Source organism: Engystomops pustulosus, chromosome 3 (assembly GCF_040894005.1).
Source record: "Engystomops pustulosus chromosome 3, aEngPut4.maternal, whole genome shotgun sequence".
Lineage (NCBI taxonomy): Eukaryota > Metazoa > Chordata > Amphibia > Anura > Leptodactylidae > Engystomops > Engystomops pustulosus.
This window is the reverse complement of record NC_092413.1, coordinates 212,484,349-212,500,207: the sequence shown is the minus strand read 5'-3', so window position 1 is coordinate 212,500,207 and position 15,859 is coordinate 212,484,349. Positions and strand designations below refer to the sequence as shown.

Here is a 15,859-nt window from a genome sequence, read left to right as displayed (position 1 = left end):
CTTGGCCCCTCAGACTCATTTGCATAATTTTAAAATCCTTTTTTTGGAAAAACCAGGGAATAAGAAGCTAAGAGAAGAGCAGATCCTGCCAGAGGGGGAACACACCAGTATGTCAGTGTGCTTGGTTTACAATCCTTCATCCTGGTGGTAGATTTCTTTTAATTTCATGTCCTGGAAGTCCTGAAAATTGGGAATTGGTTCTGGTCTAAAAAGTCTTAAAAATGATATTCAATATCTGAAAGGCGATGTTATATCCTCTTTAGTATATAACCTGATGCCTCTTTAGACTGAATGGATGACTAAGCTGAGTTTGATGGACTGTCATACACTTGTATCATTCAGGTGTTCTATTTTCTCATGGAGAGAACTGGAAAGTGATGAGGAAATTCACTTTGACAACATTGAGAGATTTTGGAATGGGGAGGAAGACCATAGAGAATAAGATTTCCGAAGAATGTGAAAAATTAATGCAAACATTCAAATCTTACGGAGGTGAGTTGTTACACTCAAGAAAAATACAGACAAAATTTGATAAATACATACAAGGCGCACAAATAATTACCCTACTGCCCCATTAACCCCTAGTTTGGCCTCTAGGACAAGGCCCCATTTTTCATATCTGCCCTGTGTCACTATAAGTGGTTATTAAACATATCCAGGGGATTTTGAGATTGTTTTCTCCTGATTGTTAAATTGCCCTTCTTTCCGTGTAAGTCTGTAAAAGCTGACATTAAACAGAGCTGTTCTTCATATATAGACCCACCAGTAATTTTCAGCAGTAAATGGCAATATATCAGTTACTTATAGGCAATTTCATATTATTTTCCTTACTTATTTATAGAGCAGCATTAATACTACAAGTTGCAGGACCCTGCCCATGAGGGCTCACAATCTAAATCAGGGGTGGGGGGTGGGGGAGTAGATGGAGACACAAAGGGGGTCTTTTACTAAGGGCCCTATTCGCGTTTTCCCGACGTGTTACCCGAATATTTCCGATTTGCGCCGATTTACCCTGAATTGCCCCGGGATTTTGGTGCACGCGATCGGATTGTGGCGCATCGGTGCTGGCATGCACGCGACGGAAATCGGGGGCGTGGCCGAACGAAAACCCAACGGATTCGGAAAAACCGCCGCATTTAAAAAACAAAAAGTGTCACGGAGCTTGCACTTACCTTCACTAGGAAAAAGCCGGTGAACTTGAGTGAGTTCCGATGCTCTTCAGCGCAGAAGCGCCACCTGGACGTCGGAGGAACTACCTTAATGAATCCCGGACGGACCCGAATCCACCGCAGAGAACGCGCCGTTGGATCGCGAATGGACCAGGTAAGTAAATCTGCCCCAAAGTATACAAAGTATAGAATTGTAGTTACTGCCTATTTCATAGACAACAGCCTCTAGCTGCATGGTGCCCACTTACCCACTGGACCACTGTGGTACCATTACCAATACCATTAGAATACCATATTCTGAGCAGTATCTTATTCTATTAGACTGACATTTGGACTAAATACCTAATTTCAGGAAAACCCTTTGAGAACCAGTCCATCATGAATACTGCAGTAGCCAACATCATCGTGTCCATTCTCCTGGATCGGAGATTTGAGTATGATGACCCTACAATACTGCAGCTCTTGAGATTAGTCAACGAAAATATTACAATCATGGAAAGTCTCATGGTGAAAGTAAGTAACTCTTCCATATTTGCATACTGTGCCTCATCATCCACTACAGCTTTTTATAGGCAATCATTTTGCCTATATAAATTTGACTTCCAGTTATTTAGCATCTGCTGAGATGTAGATTTTGTAGATTTCTTGTCATGTAACTGTATTCTTACAGTTTTGTTTCTAAAAATTAAGATTTTTATTGTAAATTATTTTGTTAGCATTTTTTAAGTGGCTTTCACAAATACATACAGTTTATACACACAATACAGCATAAACACATCACATATACACATACATAAAAGCTAATACACACATACAGTTCCATAGACAGATAAACAGCATATACACACACATACAGTATAGACAAAGCCACACAACATATTTACATACACATATCACATATACACACACCTATAGAGGTTACATATATCACATATACACACACCTATGGAGGATACACATATCACATATACACACACCCATAGAGGATACACATATCACATATACACACACCTATAGAGGTTACACATATCACATAAACACACACCTATGGAGGATACACACATCATATATACACATATATAAGGCTTATACACACATACATACAGTGCCATAGACAGACATACAGCATATACACACACATACAGTATAGACAAAGCCACACAACATATTTACATACACATATCACATATACACACACCTATGGAGGATACACACATCATATATACACATACATAAGGCGTATACACACATACATACAGTGCCATAGACATACATACAGCATATACACACACATACAGTATAGACAAGCCACACAGTATATTTACATACACATATCACATATACACACACCTATAGAGGATACACACATCAAATATACACACACCTATAGAGGTTACACATATCACATCTAAACACGTATAGAGCATATACACATCACATACAAACATCCATACATTTATACACTCATACAATATAATGTGCAGCATAATATATATACAATAGTGCTTCATACTTTAGTTTGTCATGTCCGATGGCCGGGCCCCCTGTTTTTACAGGCCCGGTAGCAATGGCTACCCCTGTAGTTATGCCCCTACTTTTATCAGGCTTCCTGCACAAAACTTGTCACTTCCTTGAAATTCCCGATTCCTAAGCCCCCTTTTCCCTTGATTCTCACAGACCCACTTACACCATCAGAGCCATGTTTCCAGTATTCTACTGTTTACTTTTTGCACTTTTTTTGCCAACCGGATTGAATGGTTCTTATGACAACTCCAGGCTTCTTCTCCTTTTTTGGTCCACCATTCCAGACTTCAGTAATGTACATGACACAGTGCCTGATGGATATCTGTGATCTCACTATAACTAAGCATACAGTCAGCCTCCACTGCTATTTTTGTTCCACCAGAACTGATAGACCATGTGATGAGCCAACTTGTTGACTCCAATATTTTGGACATCCACCTCTTGGCTTTTGAATTAATGGATGGACTTCCTTTAGAAGAGATAGAGTAGGTCTTTTCTACTGAACTATCACACGCTATCTAACTACTTCCATTTTCTTCAAAACTCCTGGAACATGATGTCCATCTGGAGCTATTCTCCTACCTTTCTTACAACTCGCTCTATGACAGACTACAATCTGGTTTCCAACCCAATCACTCCACTGAGACTGCCCCGATGAAAGTATCCAATGACCTACTGTCTGCCGAGGCAAAACACCATTATTCTGCTCTCCCCCTTCTTGATCTGTCATCTGCCTTTGGCACTGTTCACCATTTTCTCCTGCTGCAGACGCTTTGTTCTCTTGGTATCACTGACCGGACCTTCTCTTGGATCTCCTCATACCTCTCCAATAGGACATTCATTATCTATCACTCTCACACCACCTCTTCACCTCGCTCCCTCTCTGTTGGGTCCCTCAGGGTTCTGTCCTGGGACCCGACTCTTCTCCCTCTGCACCTCTGGCCTAGGACAACCCATCAGCTCCCATGGCTTCCAATACCATTCATATGCAGATGAGACACTGATCTATATTTCTGGTCCAGAGATCTCCTCTCTTCTACCCAGAATTCCAAAGTGTCTGTCAGCCATATCCTCCTTCTTATTTTCCCATTTTTTAAAACTTAACATGGACAAAATGGAACTCATAATCTTTCCTCTATCTAACACATACCTCCCACCAGACCTCACTGTCACAACTAATGGCTTAAGACTCTCCCCAGTTCCTAAAGTCCGCTGCCTTGGAGTCATCCTTGACTCAGCCTTATTCTTTAAGCCTCACATACAGGCCCTTACTGCAACCTGCCACCTCCATCTCAAGAACATCTCTCGCATCCTACCCTTCCTCAATCCAGAGTCTACAAAACTGCTGGTCCATGTCCTCATCATCTCCCACTTGGACTACTGAAACATTCTTGTCTGTGGTCTCCCAGCTAAATATCTAAGGCCCCTCCAATCCATCATGAACTCTACTACTAATCCATCTGTCTCCTGGCTTCTCCTCTGCCTCTCCTCTCTGCTGCCTGGCTCATCCATCTGTCTCCTGGCTTCTCCTCTGCCTCTCCTCTCTGCTGCCCGGCTCATCCCTCTGTCTCCTGGCTTCTCCTCTGCCTCTCCTCTCTGCTGCCCGGCTCATCCATCTGTCTCCTGGCTTCTCCTCTGCCTCTCTGCTGCCCGGCTCATACCTCTGTCTCCTGGCTTCTCCTCTGCTTCTCCTCTCTGCTGCCCGGCTCATCCCTCTGCCTCCTGGCTTCTCCTCTGCCTCTCCTCTCTGCTGCCCGGCTCATCCATCTGTCTCCTGGCTGCTCCTCTGCCGCTCCTCTCTGCTGCCCGGCTCATCCATCTGTCTCCTGGCTTCTCTTCTCTGCCAGTCTCTCTACTGGTTTCCCATTGCACAGCAAATTCAATTCAAATACTAACCATGACCTACAAAGCCGTCCACACCCTGTCCCCTCCATATATCTCTGACCTCATCAGCCAATACCGTCCTACATGTAATCTCCGCTCCTCACAGGACCTTCAGCTTCACTCTATTATAATCCGCTCTTCTGACAACCGCATCCAGGAATTCTCCCGTGCTTCCCCCATACTCTGGAACTCTCTACCTAAATGTGTCAGACTGTCCCCCACCTTCCAATCCTTCAAACGTAACCTGAAAACCCTCCTGTTCAGGATCTACATCACACAATAACTGCTCTGCTCCCTCACCTCATGTCTCCATCCTCCCATATAGATTGTGAGCCCCCAGAGGCAGGGTCCTCCTTCCACTTGTCTCCTGATCCCTGTACTTTTGTATTTGTACTTGCATTTGCTCTTGTCTTGGGATTGTCATGGAATTAATGGTGGTCTATAAATAAATAATAATGTTTTCTGTATACATGAAGCTGTATAACAGTTATCCCGCTCTGATCGGATGGTTACCAGGAAGCCATAGAAGACTGTCAGAAAATTTCCGAGAGATGCAGGACTTTATCATGGCCACATTTACCAAACAGGGAGAAGAACTTGATGTGAACAATCAGAGGAGCTTCATTGATGCTTTCCTGGCCAAGCAAAAAGAGGTTAGTATTACATTGTGCCTCATTCTCACCTAATCACACAGGGATATAGATAACCAATATATATTCATGTTATTCTCCTCCATAGCAGAAGACAATTATCATAATCCATCATCATTATCATCTATTGGAAATTAGAACACACCTTTGACTCTACCTAGGCATTAAAATGTGTAAAAACCCAGACATTGCTTGAATTTACCATTAGCGCTTACATTGCAATACAATCACATCTAATGCATATATACAGATCAATCAGGCAAATACTTAATTCCCTTTCATATGCATATAATACACCCTCATCAGGCACATATACATGCACACTCATGCACATACATTATACCTACACACTCAAGCACCTATACATACACACTAATGCATAAACACTATGCAGGCACACTTATGGCCATATACATAGATACTCATGCACATACAGTATACAAACACACTCATACACCTTTAGTCTTATGTGCAGACAGTATACATACACACATATGCATACTGTTTTGTATACAGACACTCATGCACATACAATATACAAACACAGTCATGCACATACTGTATACTATACATACACATGCTTGCACATCCATTATACATACACACTCATGCACATACAGTATGCAAAGACACTTATGCACATACACTATCCAGACACACTACACATACAATATACATACACAACCATGCAGATACAGTTTACGTACACATTCATGAACATACAATATACAGTTATACACCTATGCACATAAATAGTATACAGTCACGCTCTGATAAACCGCCCTGACAAGGGCGAACCCACTATCAGGAAGCTAACTGACGGTCCCTGAGTGACCCTACAAGATGACAGGGAAAACTTACCTCGTCTGGCAGCTGCTGGATGGTGGAGCGGACAGGTAACCGGAATACAGATATAGAACAGTGTTCACACTGGTGCACAGAATACGCGGACACGTAACTGGAATACATGTATAGACCAGTGTTAACACTGGTGCACAGAATACTAACACAGGTCTGAGACAGGGAAAGCGGGATAACACTAGGAGGTAAAATCAATACTGAGAGACAAACAACAGATACAGGAAGACAGGGGGATATACCCAGGTCAGGTCAAGATCAAGCGGGTTATATACAGGTCAGGTCAAGATGGCTGCAAAGGTACAGAACTGAATAAAAACCACAGAATACCAAACAAGATAGCAAGAGCACTAGATACACAGGAAGACTTGAAATAACAAGCAAGGTCTGATGGGAATAGGCAGGTATATAAGGCAGTTCCCAGACACACTGGGGAAACTGTCCATCAGGCTAGTAACCCTTGCTGGGCAGGGCTGAAATGCAAGGAGCGGGGTGTGGCTCAGTTAATCCAAACACAAACATTACATAACCACAGGAAGCTAAAGCAATGTGCTGTATATGGCCACTTTAGTTCCTGCACAGCCTTGCCCTGATCCTGCCTCTAAGCACACCCCTAATGTGCCCACAGAGTATAATTACCCTCCCCCCTCATTTGCCCCTCACATTGTATACTTACCAAAGAGAAGAACAGGTAAGTATTAGTTCTAATCACAGCAGACCCAGGCACTATTTATAAAATATTGATCCGGGACAACCCCTTTAAGTGTACTGGGTCATATGCATTAAATGTTTTTATTCTCTTTTTATATAATGAAGGAAAAGCCTGAATCTAAGTTATATTATCATGACAACAATCTAAGTATGCTGGTGCTGGACCTATTCGCCGCTGGAATGGAGACCACCTCAACCACTCTACGATGGGGATTATTATTAATGATGAAATATCCTGATATCCAAAGTAAGGGATTCATGTTATGTTGTTGAGACATTCAAGTCTTTTGCATTAACCAATGAAATCTGATGCACCAATGTATATTGCTCGCTTTCCTCTATATTGCCCCCATTGGACAGACCTTCAGTAGATTTGGGTTTCAGTACAATCTTCATGCTGGTGATACCCAACTACACATCACCCCTGCCTTACTGCAGAACACCAGCCATTGTCTCTCCGCTGTCTTTAACATCATGACCTCTCTCTACCTGAGATGTAATCTTTCTAAACCTTATCATTCCACCACCTGTTTACCAACAAAACCATGTCCTGTCCATCTCGGTCTGTAGTATCACCATAGCCCCAAGGCAGTTGCCCCAATGTCTTGGGGTTGTGCTGGACCCCAACCTTTCCTTTGCACCATATTTTCAATCACTTTCACGCTCTTGTCACATGCATCTCCGAGACATCTCCAGAATCTGCCCATTTCTTACAATGGAAACCTCTACAACCCATTCATGTCTCTAGACTACTGTAACTCCTGTAACTTACTCCTCTAGACTACTGTAACTCCTGTAACTTACTCCTCTAGACTACTGTAACTCCTGTAACTTACTAAACTCTCTCCACCAATGTACATGCAGCAGCCAGGCTTGTTTTTCAATCCAGATGCTATACAGAGGACTCTGGTCTATGCCAGTCACTGCATTGGTCCCCTTCTGAATACAGTTTAAACTAATCACCTCCATCCACAAAGCTTTTCATCACGTGGCTCCACCCTACCTCTCTACCTTATCAGCGTATTGCCCAACCTATACTCAAAGTGATCTAAGTGTATTCTCGTCTTTAATTCCCACCTCCCAATCACAGTATATAAGTGGGCAGCTGGTGACTGGTTCATGCAGCAGCTTTATTTATTTTATTTTTTATTCTGATCCCTTAAGAAGAATGGCAGAACCAGAGTACAAGCTTTGTCACCTTCTATTGCTTCCTTATTAGTTCCAAACTCTTTTGAGAAGGTCCCTCTGTGCTACTGGATCATCTGACAATCTTATTAATCAGTCTTATTGTGCTTGTATATGTACCCTGTTGTTTAGTTCTGCAGAATATGATGGTGCTATATGAATAAAGATTTATGATGATTAACAATGTAATTGTTTTATCTGGCTGGCCAATTATAGTATAGGAGAGGAACTTTGGGATATTTTCATATTCTTATAGTCCTCTTTGATTTTAGTAATATGTAAATAACTATTATTATTAGAAACATTTATTTTTGTAGTACCGCGATGGGGACCGCAGTCACCCCAGATATAATTAATATGGCATAATAACTATTGCAATGCAACAATTTTAACATGTTTAGATGACTTAAAATCTTCCCGTTTTAATTAAAACATTTTTTGTTCTAAACAGAAAAAGTCCAAAATGAGATTGAAAATGTTATAGGTTTTGCTCAGCCACAAACAGAACACAGAAAACAAATGCCGTATACTGATGCCGTCATTCATGAAATTCAAAGATTTGGAGATATTGTACCTGGAAACCTGCCACATGCAACAATCAGAGATATAAACTTCATGGGTTATTTTCTTCCAAAGGTGATAAAAGATACAATATTTTTAATCAAACAAACTCATATGTTTTAGTAATTGGTAATGTGGATGCATTAGTGATATTGACATCCACACAATAATGACTCCCGCTGGGGTCTTTTTAGTTTTTATTAAAACTATAAGGGAGCATAACAGTTACTGTGTATTGTACTGTGTATTGAAGGTTTGGAATTCAGGGCAAAGCCTAATATGTCCCACAGTACAGGAGATGCACAGGAGAAGTCTGGGACAGGGTTGTGCAAAGAACAGTTAGAAGAAGAGTGAAGTAGAAGGTTTTGTGAGGAATAGAGATTATGGGGGTCCATTTACTAAGGGCCCGATTCGCGTTTTCCCCACGTGTTACCTGAATATTTCCGATTTTCCCTGTATTGCCCCGGGATTTTGGCGTACGCAATCGGATTTTGGCACATCGCCGCCGGCATGCACACGGCGGAAATCGGGGGCGTGGCCAAACGAAAACCCGTTCGATTCGGAAAAACCGGCGCATTTAAAAAAAAATGTGTTGCGAAACTTGCACTTACCTTCACTAGGAATAGGTCGGTGAATTTCAGGGCATTCCGGCGGGCATCGGTGGACGTCAGCGCAGCAGCGACACCTGGTGAACGGCGGAGGAACTACCTTAGTGAATCGCCGGAAGACCCGAATTGCAGAGAATGCGCCGCTGAATCACGAATGGACCGGGTAAGTAAATCTGCTCCTATGTGCGGGACTGTATTAGATGTTTAGGTCAAAGATACATGGAGGGGACATGGCATTCAATGAAATTACTATAATAATATACATCTTTGCAAGGTTCTTTCTAGCTAATTTGGTGAAGGAAATTTGGAACAAGGGACTCCCTCATTAAAACTTATTATATTTTTATTGGATATTTTGGATATAGGTTACACCAAATGTGACAAAAATCATATATAACAAAACTTACCTTACTTATTTTCATACTAGGGCACATGTGTCCTCCCATTGCTGCACTCTGTGCTCAGAGATGAAAGTTGCTTCGAGAAGCCAGAAGAGTTTTATCCAGAACACTTTCTTGATTCAGAAGGAAATTTCAAGAAAAACGAGGCCTTCATCCCATTCTCACTAGGTAAGAGGTCCTGTGGACAGTTTAAATCAGAGATCTAGGAATCTAGATAATATTTCCCTCTGTCACTCTGCATGCTATGCCAGGAGTCATGGAAGCTAAAGTGCTTGTCTAACCCAAAGAATAGACCACTTATGTCTTTACAAGACAAAAAAGCTCCCAATATCATTAAAGAGGACCCTTTACCACTTCACACATGTGGTGATTAATATACAATAATGTAAATACTCATTTAGGGTCACTGAATTATTTTTCTAGCACCCATGGTTGTGGAGATATCAGTCCCAGTATCTGATCATTGTAATCCTCTCTGATATCAGAGAGGAGGTGCTGGAGCAGAGTCGGAGGGGGGGGGGGATGTGTTATGATAATCTTCTCTTAGGACTCATTTACATGGCCGTGTGCTTGCATGGACTGCATCCCAGGTGAGCACAGGGCATGGAAGAGGAAGGGGAGAGGGGTGAGCACTCGATACTCCTCCTCCCTCAATATCCAGAAGAGTGGCCTGACACGTTCACCGTGCAGTGACCTGAAGCTATTGAAATGTATGGGGGCCATGATCTGGTTGCAAATTGTGCGGCCGTGTGAATGTACCCTTACATTAAGACACTGAGAAGTTTATCACAGCACACGGCCCCTACTTCTATAGTCCAGCACTTCCTCTCTGACAATAGAGGGGATTACAATGGTCAGATACCGGGACTTATATCTAAGCAACTGTTAGGGCAAAAATAAATTCCAAGAGCCCCTGGATCTGTGAAGCAGCTCATACATTATGGTACATTCATCACCACATGTGTGAGGTGGGGAAAGCTCCTCTTACCAACTTTATGAATCATTTAATAGGTGTTGCTCCATTAGTTTCAAAAATCGTTGTACTGAGTAAGCTTTCAGGTAAGTAGTCCTGGGGTTGGGCAGGCAACCTGGCACCGCCCACTTGAGTAGCACATTGGCTAACTGTTAGAGGCACTGTAGCATATTGGCTTCTAGGAAACTTTCAGCATTGAGTACTTGGGAAAGGTGGGACAATCATCTGGGCCATAATTAGAAGAGGAACACCTATCAAAGGATCCAGATCAAAATATCTTTCTCCATTTTATCCAGGTAAAAGAAGTTGTGCAGGAGAAAATTTAGCAAAAATGGAGCTCTTCCTGTTCTTCACGACCCTTCTACAGAACTTCACATTCCAGGCCCCACCAGGAGAAAAGCTGGACCTCACACCTGCCATTGGGTTTACTAACGCCCCATTACCTTATGAAATGTGCGCCATCCCTCGCAGATAAGAAATAAATATTATCTACTGTATAATGCTACAACAAAGGCTGAGTCTTATTTGTCCATCCATTGTATAGCTTTATAGGTATGTACACATGAATACTTATCGCATTCTGTATTTATAATTGATGACCATATAGAATTTCACAAATACAAATGTAAAAATACAACAATTTGAGGATTATGGTTTTTTTTAAATCATGTGGACAACCTGCTGCCGGAGGGTTTCAATCACTTTGGAAAGGCAAAACATATTTGCAAAGTCTGTGAAAACTGAAAAAGTTAGGCGCCAGTTACATCGGGTTTGTCAGATAATTAAGGAAATTTGCACCAAGTGCCAGATTAACGATAACCATTTGCAGGTATCTGAATGTGTTCTCTAATATCGATCAGTGGTGTATTACAATTATCTCATTTACATTTTTATTTTGTACTTTAGAATATATACAGTAGGGTTTTTTGGAAATATGCTAATTTGTTTTCCAGTGATGGATAAGGAAAATATTGCCTTACAAGGTGTCCAAAAGAGGCAATGGGGCACATTTACCCTAACCCTAACCTGTTCTGACGCATTTCCCGAAAGTGCATTGTCCGATCGGAATTCACTTTGCCGCGATTCACTAAGATTGTGCGCCCGATATCCTGCTTGTGTCGTTTCCCCGCTCAGGTCCACCGGAGTTCACCTTCTTCTTCCTGGTGCAAGTAAGTGCTTGATCTTGCGACTCAATGGGGCAGATTTACTTACCCGGTCCATTCTCTGCGGTGGATTCAGGTCTTTCGGCGTCCACCAGGTGTCGCTGCTGCGCTGAAGTCCGCCGAGGTCCGCCGGAGTTCACTATCCATTGCTGGGTGAAGGTAAACTCGTGTCCAGCAGCGTTTTTTTCCGAATCTGTCGGGTTTTTGTTCGGCCAGGCCCCCCGATTTCCGTCGCATGCACGCTGGCTGCGATGCTCCACAATCCGATCGCGTGCGCCAAAAACCCGGGGCAATTCAGGAAAAATCCGTGCAAAACGGAAAAATTCGGGTAACAGGTCGGGAAAACGCGATTCGGGCCCTTAGTAAATGACCCCCAATGTGAAAGTTAAATCCTCTGCTCAGTCCGAATCAGTCGAATCGTCTGACGGCTCACCCCACCGATTTCTGTCGCACGAAAGCCGATGCGATTGTGTCAAAATCCGATCCTGTGCAGCACAAACCCCAGTTAAATACCTGTCACAGCCGTGCAAAACCCGAAAACGTCAGAAAATCAGACAAAAGTGCGTCTGCGGACCCTTAGTAAATATGCCCTCTGTGTTTCTTATCTTGGAAAACATATTTGCATATTTTGGTGTATTACCCCTGGACTAATAGTCTCTCACCTTCCATTATGAAAGTCCAGCCTCTTACACCCTATCATCTAGGTCATAGCATGGTATTTGGTAAAAAAGAAAATGGTTCAATATTTCAGGTGAGACACTTATTCTTCCAGGGCTTGCACAGAGTTTAGGGGAAATTAAAGAAAATTCCATGCTTATCAGCCCATTGCCCATTCCTGTCTCCCATTGTAATTGCAAGGAATGGCGCATAAACGCTCAGCTCACCTCTCTGCTGCACAAGGTCTAACGGAGGAGTCAATATTCTTTAGTGCTTTAGGGAGCTGAATTCCAATCGTATTAACAATTATTTATCTAAAAAACCTTTTACTATAATTGAAGAACACATTTTGCATGTGTAACGTGGGTGGGGGAATTCTATATATGGGGCTGGGTGTCGATAAAACTGGAGATGAAGTTGTTGTATATGATTAAACTGGGGGAGGAGCCTATTTATGGGGTTGGAACATTGATTATCGCTCTATAATTGAGGCCACATAGTAATTAAACTGGAGGGGGCTTCTGTACATTATTACATTTGAGGGAGGAATATATATAGGCCAAATAGTAATCAAACTGGAGGGGAAGAATATGGGCCAGGGGGCTCATTTATAGTCATAAAACAAGTGCGGCTGTATACAGGATACAGTATATTACTAAATTTGGAGGGCTGTATATGCAGTACTGTATATAATTAAATGGGCGGTATCTATATATAGGGAGCAGATTTTAATTAAACTTCTGTGTATATGAGCTATATATAATTTAATTGAGGGGTATTTATATTTGGGTGTTGTATATTAAAGGGGTTGTCCGAGAGTAATGAAAAAAAAACTAAAGGTGCCCGGAGGGGGCTGCTTAAAAAAAATAAAGATCTACTTACCTTCCGGTGCCCTCTGGTGTCCCGTGCTGCTGTTGTTCTGGTCCGGCCGCCATGTAAACAAAAATGGCCGCCGGAGCAGTGCTGGACTCAGCTTCCGACCAGCTGGCCCCAGCATTGTGTATTGAATGTTGTCGGTCCGGCCGGAAGCTGAGTCCTGCGCTGCTCCGGAGGCCAGGGTGCTGTATGTAATCAGTTCAGGTGTTTGTAGTATATACAATTAATTGGGGTGCAGTACATACTATAATTTATTCCAGGGGACTTTACACATTATATAGTAGATCTTTTACATAGGGGGGGCAGTGTGGTCAGTCGTTAGGGATATTTATTATATAGGACCTCAGTGTTGTATATTATAATGCATGTGACTGTGGTATTTTTAGGGGCGCAGTGTGGAGATGTACTGCACAGAGCTGAAGACATCAGGCAGAGAATTCAACACGGTTCATAATACATAAAATCATATATTTCCTTCAAGCACAGGATAGAGACATTTTATGCTGAGCTGAGCACACCTATAACATTTACATACTGAGCTGCAACCTAGCAGTGACTTCTGCACTATGATAAAGTGTTCTTTCATTCTTTACAGTTTACACCATATATAGTATAGATGTAAGATCGGCATGTAAGAGAACAAGATTATTCAGTCACATAATAAGCTGAGTCACTTGAACATCATCGCCTGTCACATGACTTGTAGGACTAGGACTTTAGTCGTATGTGCTTTTATGGTATTACTAGAAAAACATTATCAAACATATCGTGCTACTGCTTTCATTTTTCTTGATAAAGAGTAAATATGCCATTTTGCAGTAGTAATAAATTATAATTTTAGAAAAAGAATGATTTTGCTCCTATCAGGCATAAATGAGTGGGACCGTAATGGGCTCCCTCCTCACCCCTCCTTGACCCAACCATATTTACAGATAGAGAAATATTGGGGCAGATTTACTTACCCGGTCCATTCGTGATCCAGCGCCGCCTTCTCTGCGGTGGATTCAGGTCCAGCCGGGATTTATTAAGGTAGTTCCTCCGTTGTCCACCAGGTGGCGCTGCTGCGCTGAAGAGCATCAGAACGCACTGGAATACACCGAGCCGGGCTGAGTGAAGGTAAGTGCAAGCTCTGCGACACATTTTTTGTTTTAAATGCGGCGGTTTTTCCGAATCCGTCGGGTTATCATTTGGCCACGGCCCCCCATTTCCGCTGCGTGCATGCCGGCGCCGATGCGCCACAATCCGATCACGTGCGCCAAAATCCCGGGGCAATTCAGGGGAAATCGGCACAAATCGGAAATATTCGGGTAGCACGTGGGGAAAACGCGAATCGGGCCCTTAGTAAATGAGCCGCATTATGTTATATTTCATTTGATATAGGCAACCACTTATAGCTGTTGATAAGGAATTATGGTTCTCTTCTTTTCTAACCTGTGCAGAAATTGCTATGAGGTTATTAACCTGAGTTTAACTTTTCAAATATCCACAGGATTTTGTTTGGCCAGAAACTATGACCTTCTATTTTATGTCATTTTTTTGTGACTGTGATGTTTAGATTTGCTCTAACCTTGGACCTTAACTCTTAATCTACTTCTCATGGTCTGTGCAGACTGTTTCACTTTAAACATCATCTGAATTTAGCCTCAGTTTACCCGTCACATTAGACCTGGAGTGACTAACCCTGATTGTGTCCTTATTTTAGCTCCTTTAGGGGGTTTCACAGGAATCCTGTAAAAATAACCTTGGAGGAGAGGGCAGAGGTTCACAAAATATGTAGTGTAGTTCCTAGTTCCATTGTCATGGAAGCCGTCTCCCGGTATTTGTCACATCTTGCTCAGCAGAAGGTACCAGGAGTGGTCTCAGAGGTCTCATTGGTTATAATTTAGGGCAAAGAGTAAAACCCCTTTAATCTTAGTAATTACCTATGAAGCAATTGGCTTTAAACCAAGCTGGTTTACTCTGAAGATTTATATATCTGTTCCACCAGTTGGCAGTAATTTGACAGCCAAACCAGTGTCTGCTAACTGAAGTACGTAGCTATCTCCAAGCCTGATCTGCAGAAGTTCTATGAAATACAGCTGATCACTGCCATAAAAATTCTAGTGGTGAATCAACCCATAAGAAAGTTCTAACAAGAAGAAGCTAACCAGCGAAACCCTGGGTCGGGCGATGAGTTGGCGTCCTCATGGATTTGTTATGCGCATTTTGTTTGGCTCTATGTCAGTAGATTTTAAAAATAAAACTATTGGATTTTGGAACTGTCTACACTATGTCTGCATCTTCTTTTCTCGGTATAGCGGAGCATGCTACCAGGAGATTTTGAGGATTAAAAAGACACTTAAGCGGTTCCGTTTCTGTATGGTGCCTTTCAACAGTTCAAGTGATTTTATTGAAGGATGTACATATAACATGAATCTGGAAGGAAACTGAGGGACTAGAAGACTATACAGGCGGTCCCCTACTTAAGGACACCCGACTTACAGACAACCCATAGTTACAGACAGACCCCTCTGCCCACTGTGACCTCTGGTGACCTCTCTGGATGTTACTATAGTCCCAGGCTGCACTGATCAGCTGTAAGGTGTCTGTAATGAAGCTTTATTGATAATCCTTGGTCCCATTACAGCAAAAATTTTGAA

The 15,859-nt window shown here is 42.3% G+C and overlaps 1 protein-coding gene across 1 annotated transcript in view; it reads left to right on the top strand.

Moving 5' to 3' along the window:
* Positions 1 to 11,101, top strand: part of LOC140122939 (uncharacterized) — a 360,094-nt gene extending 348,993 nt beyond the window's left edge. The window contains exon 23 of the mRNA XM_072144182.1: positions 10,821 to 11,101. Coding sequence (XP_072000283.1) covers positions 10,821 to 10,999 — 179 coding nt within the window. The 3' untranslated portion in view covers positions 11,000 to 11,101. The remainder of the gene's footprint in view (positions 1 to 10,820) is intronic.
* The last annotated feature ends 4,758 nt before the right edge of the window (positions 11,102 to 15,859 follow it).